General features: G+C 39.9%; 1 protein-coding gene across 1 annotated transcript; it reads left to right on the top strand.

Moving 5' to 3' along the window:
• Positions 1-2404: 2404 nt before the first annotated feature.
• On the top strand, positions 2405-4915 carry LOC147504151 (uncharacterized). Its single transcript, XM_086605079.1, has 6 exons — positions 2405-2942; positions 3126-3304; positions 3692-3838; positions 3944-4258; positions 4364-4483; positions 4604-4915. The coding sequence occupies exons 1-6, from the start codon at positions 2405-2407 to the stop codon at positions 4913-4915; spliced, it is 1611 nt and encodes a 536-aa protein (XP_086461205.1).
• Positions 4916-5601: the final 686 nt, after the last annotated feature.

The raw sequence follows: 5601 nt of genomic DNA, 5'->3' as shown, positions 1-5601 counted from the left end.
GTGGACGCTTGATGGCTTGTCTTACCTAGCTAGCTTGGTAGGTGGAATACCAAAATTTATGGATGATGCTACTGTGAAGAGGAAAAGGTTGTCTTTCACTAGATTTTGTATTGAATTCCCAATTAACCATGAGTACAAAGAAGTCATAAAAATTAAGGTGGGGGATTAAAAAATTGATATACCACTTGAATACCCTTGGAAATCTCAATCTTGTGAAAAGTGTAACCGCTTTGGGCACACTATATAACATTAATGTGGTATCAAGGCCACGAGGGTGAGGACATGAAGGGATAATGGATAGTCCAATGAAGCTGAAGTGGTCAGTAGGGTGTGGGTACGAAGGCAGCATGGGCAAACAAATGGTCCAATTGCAAACAGAGAAGAAAGGTCACTCAATGGTACAAGAGTAAACAACCAAGAAGGAAATGGAGATGTAACTGAACAAGGGAATCAAAGGGATGGTATAGGGCCACTAGCAGTTGTTATTGCTAACCCAGAGGTGGAGCCTAGGATCGCCGAAGTTAGAGAGGCAAATTTCTATAACATGGAAGGCAATGGGCCTTAGGCCCAACAGAGTCACAGTGACATCTACACTATCAGTAATATAAGCTTTGTCACTCCTGGACGAGTAGAGAGCTTCTTCAGAGTTCAGTCGCTAGGAGCTATGGAATACAGTGAGGAGGCTAATAACATAGTGGGGACTGCAAATGAGGAGGCTGACACTCTAGCTGTTAGTGGTGGAAGATATGAGTTACTACAATTTGATGAGGAAGGCTACACAAACAGAGGGGAAGTGGTAGTGTACTTTGAAGTCCCAGCAGCTAAGGTAGAACCTCAATATCATGGGGAACATATACTATATGAAGCAACAGCTCTTGAGGATAATGTTATTGAGGATGATATGTCAGAGCCTGAGAAGGATTTCTTTAATGATGAGCAGTTGCAACATGAAGTCTCACCAGTCTTTCTTCCCATGCAAGTGACAACAAGGTCTCAGACTAAGGGATGCAACTCCAATAAGAAAGGGAAGGATAAGAACAAGGGTTCTGGAAGGAAAGGGAAACACAAACATTAATCATGTTGAAGTTAGCAATATGGAATGTCAGGGGACTAAATGACCTCAATAAAGCTAGGTACATGAGAAAATTTTGGTTTGAGAATAAATTATGTCTTTTTGGAATGTTGGAAACTAAGGTGAAGATAGAGAAGTTCCAATACATCAGCAACCTCTGTTGTCCAGCATGGTCTTTTGGGAACAACTACGACAGTAGTTCTAGTGGGAGAGTTTGGATATCATGGGACCCTGGAATAATTTTGTTGGCAAAAATTATGAAAACTGACCAACTTATTCACTGTAAAGTGGATTTACTGCCTACAATGAAATAGTTTTTCTTTACAGTAGTTTATGCTAGTAACTCAAGTGCAGATAGATTGAGATTATGGAGTGATATCTACAATATTCACATAGGGATACAAGGTGAGTGGTGTGTGGCAGGGGACTTCAATAATGTTCTGTATTCCTTTGAAAGGATTGGGGGAGAGGCTGTGCACCCTAGGGAGACTACCCCTTTTTCTGACTGTCTTGTTCAAGCTGAACTATATGATTTGAAAGCTCTTGGGGGGTTCTACACATGGACCAACTTTGCCAGAAAGCATGGTCAACAGTTACTGGAGCGCTACATTCTCTTACTCTTATGCTAAATTCCTTCCTCCTGGAACCTCTGATCATTCCCCAATAGTCGTATCCATTATGCATAAAGTTATTGCTAGTCTCCCGTTCAGGTTTAGTAATTTCTAGATTCTTCATCTAGAATTCTTGGCTATGTTTATGACCTGCTGGAATATATTAGTGTATGACAATCCCATGTACATTCTTACCCAGAAGTTGAAGCTACTGAAGAGCAAACTAAAAGGATGGGCCAAATTCTATTGCTCTGACTTAACTAAGCAGACAGAAGCAGCAAGGAAAGAACTTAAAAGCATACAGAATGCCCAACAAAGTAATCCCATGGATGGTCTTTTATGTTTATGGGAAAAGGAAGCCAGAACTACTCTGTGTCAGCTTATGATTATGGAAGGGGATGACCTTAGGCATAGAACCAAATGTGATTGGATGAAATATGGGGATAAATACACTGAGTTTTTTCATAAGATACTCAAGGAGAGAAAGGGCAGAAATCTAATCGGGGTATTACAAGATGTTGTTGGAGTTCGAAGGGAAGGTCAGGAGGAAGTTTCAGAAGCCTTTGTTGATTATTACAAGGGGTTGGGAAAACCTTCACCAGCTTGATGTGATACTACATTCCTTGAGAGTCTCCATTTTCCGATAGTCCTCACTATATATGAGGCATATTATATGGTCCAAGATTTTTCAGAGGCTGAAATCTAGAGAGCTCTGTTTGAGATGGATGATAATAAAGCACCAGGTCCGGATGGCTTTAATGCTCACTTCTTCAAAAATAACTGGCTATGTGTGAAAGATGAGTTTGTCAAAGCTATTATCTCCATATTTTCCCTGAAGTCTATTCATCGAGGAGTTAACTCAATGCACTTAAGTTTCATTCTGAAATGTGCAAATCCTTCAAGAGTTGAAGAGTTCAGACCTATTGCTTGCTGCAATGTTATCTATAAGTGTGTATCAAAACTACTCACTAATAGAATGAATCCTTACATGTCAGAAATCACTTCCATGCAACAATCTGCTTTCATCCCCAGTAGATCAATCCAAGACAACCTCCTGGTGTCTCATGAACTGGTAAGAAGTTACAATAGATCTCATGGGACTAAAAGATGCTCCTTAAAGATTGATATTACCAAAGCATATGATACAGTTAGTTGGCAAACTATTGAGAAAGTGCTAGTAAGATTTAGATTCCCGGAGAAATTTGTTGAGTGGACTAAGATTTGCAATTCCACACCATACTATTCTGTATTAGTTAATGGTACACCTCAAGCCTATTTTACTGGTAGTAGAGGGCTCAGGTAAGGGGACCCCATAGCCCCGTACTTATTTGTCCTAGTCTTGGAGGTGCTTAGTGGTATGCTGAAATGTAGTGTGATGGCGAAAGAAATTTCTTACCACCCTAAGTGTAAGAAATTAAATATTACACACCTATGCTTTGCAGATGACATCTTGCTGTTCTGTAAGGGTGATGAAACAACTATAAGGGTTGTGAAGAAAACTCTTGATGAATTCACTGAGTGTATTGGGCTTAAGTTGAGTAGACAGAAGACTACACTCCTGGCTGGAAGTATGAGCTATCATGAAGAAAAGGAATTGGCAGACATTATGGAAGTGCAATTGGTGCAGCCCCCCATTACTTATCTTGGGCTCCCACTCACTGCATCTAGAATGGGGATCAAAGAATGTCTTCCTTTGACAGAAATGGTTACTAAGAGAATTTCAAATTGGAAGAATAAGTCTCTCACTAATGCAGGAAGTCTCTAGTTGATTTAGTCAGTCTTATCCTCTCTCCATGTTTATTGGGCTAGAACTTTCATCTTACCTAAAAAAACATTAAATGACATTTGTAAGATTTGTAATAGATTCCTTTGGGCTGGTCCGGACATGACACCCAAAATGCATCATGCTAGTCACTCTCTCATTCAACTTAGGAAATATCAGGGTGGACTGGGGATAGTAGACCCGAAGACATGGAATAAAGTTGCCTACTGTGGCCTTGTTTTTAAGATTGCAAGCTACAAAGACTCTTTATGGGTTAAGTGGTCAGTTGAGCATCATGCCAGAAAACAACACTTCTGGACTATGAAAAGTCCAGCTGATTGCTCGTGCGTCTGGAGGAATGTCTTAAAGCATCGGAAAGCTGCTCAAAAGTTAGTAAGACACCAGATAGCAAAAGGAGAGCAGACTTATGTATGGCATGACCCTTGGTGCCATGACACTCCTTTACTATAGTGGCCTGAAGCAGTGCAACTCTTACAGGTATCGAAGAATGGGCTAATTAGAGATCTTATTTTTGATGGGAGATGGAACCACCTAGTTACTAGTCTGCCTACTAGTGAACTAAAAAAGAGCATAGAGGATACTGAGTTGAACCCTATGCTACAACAAGACCAGGTCATCTGGACTCTAACAGTCTCAGGAAGATTCACAGCCAAATCAGCATACATAACACTCAAGCATACTAGAACAAAAGTTAAATGGTATAGAGTGGTATGGGGTAAGCTAGGTTTACCTAAACACTCCTTCACTGGTTGGCAACTGTTTGCTAATTGTTTACCTACTCAGGATAGATTGGTTAGGAAGAAAATTATTAACCAATCTACTTGTAGTCTTTGCAACTCTTCCAGGGAGCACTCAAAGCATCTATATTTTGATTGTCCATATACTAAAGGTGTCTAGGTGAGGGTGGAAAGATGGTTAGACTTGAGCACTCAAGTTAAGTCATCAACTGCCGAGTGGTATAACATAATGAGGATTTGTAGAGATGCCACTATGGAATCTGAAATTGCTAGAGCTGTTGTCTGCGCCACTATATATGCCATCTGGGTTGAAAGGAAGTTGAGGAAGTTTTAGCAAAAGCAGCATACTGAAGATCAAGTCTGTGAAAAGGTGAAGAGGGAAATGAAGTTATATCTGTAGACAGTGTTGAAAGAAGTCCCAGACACGGTGGCAGCCAGAATTCTTCTCGACAGGATGGGGATACAAGTTTCTTTCACGCCACGTGTCCCAATCTGGTGCAAATGGTTTAAGCCTAAACCAGGTGAGTTAGTAGTTAATATTGATGGATCAGTCACAGAAGAATTCAATGGGTTTGGAGTTATGATAAGAGATGAAGTTGGAGTTGTTCAGCTGGAGTATACTAGGAGTTCTACAAAGAGGTCAGCAATTACCCAGGAACTCTTGGCTATTGAAGTGGGAATGAAGGGAGCAATTTGTATTGGAGCTCGATGACTTACAGTTTGTTCGGACTCTAAATGTGTAGTAGGAGCGATAACTGGACTAGAGGAACCTCCTTGGTATTGTCTTAACATAATTGCTTCCATTCAGCTATTTAAACAACAGTTTGAACTGGTCGATTTTAAGCATGTGTATAGAGAAACAAATAGGGTAGCTGATTACTTCTCTAAGTTATGTAAGTCTCATGAGGATTTTGTTTTCTATTTTCTTCCTCTTTTAGACTGTGCTCTAACTAATATTGTAATGGAGGATGCACAAGGAAAAGTGTACTTGAGATCTTGATTAATACAGGTTGGGGTCTGCCTAACCCCTAGCTTCTTAAAAAAAAAAAATTGTCTAATTTCTAATTGGATGCATTCTCTTGCATACCGATTAATTCAAGACAATCATGAAGGACTCTTCCCTACAATAATCTACTATAGTTAATGACAATTACATTATATGAAATTCTTGCAATATTTCCTTGGCACCGAATCTAATACGGTATTCTATCACCTCGATTTAGGTGAACAAACAACATTCGTATCGAACTTCAGAGTTACAGAAAGAATGCGCGATGCTTGAGGAATTACCAGATGCAGTAGAGGAGATGGAAATAAAGATGGGATTGAGGTATACATTTACAAAATTAAGTAAGAATGACACATCTTCAATGAGAGGCAGAGGTTAGGAAAATGCAA

This window comes from Coptis chinensis, chromosome 4 (assembly GCF_015680905.1).
Source record: "Coptis chinensis isolate HL-2020 chromosome 4, ASM1568090v1, whole genome shotgun sequence".
NCBI lineage: Eukaryota > Viridiplantae > Streptophyta > Magnoliopsida > Ranunculales > Ranunculaceae > Coptis > Coptis chinensis.
The sequence above is the reverse complement of the archived record's forward strand: the minus strand, read 5'-3'. Positions and strand labels throughout refer to the sequence as shown.

What these genes read in the sequence shown, in the direction of transcription:
- LOC147504151 (XM_086605079.1), top strand. Translation starts at nt 2,405, where the DNA reads ATGGATGATAATAAAGCACCAGGTCCGGATGGCTTTAATGCTCACTTC. An exon ending in GGAAAGCTGCTCAAAAGTTA is followed by an intron (nt 3,839 to 3,943) that starts GTAAGACACCAG and finishes CAACTCTTACAG; the next exon opens with GTATCGAAGAATGGGCTAAT. An exon ending in CTGAAATTGCTAGAGCTGTT is followed by an intron (nt 4,484 to 4,603) that starts GTCTGCGCCACT and finishes TTATATCTGTAG; the next exon opens with ACAGTGTTGAAAGAAGTCCC.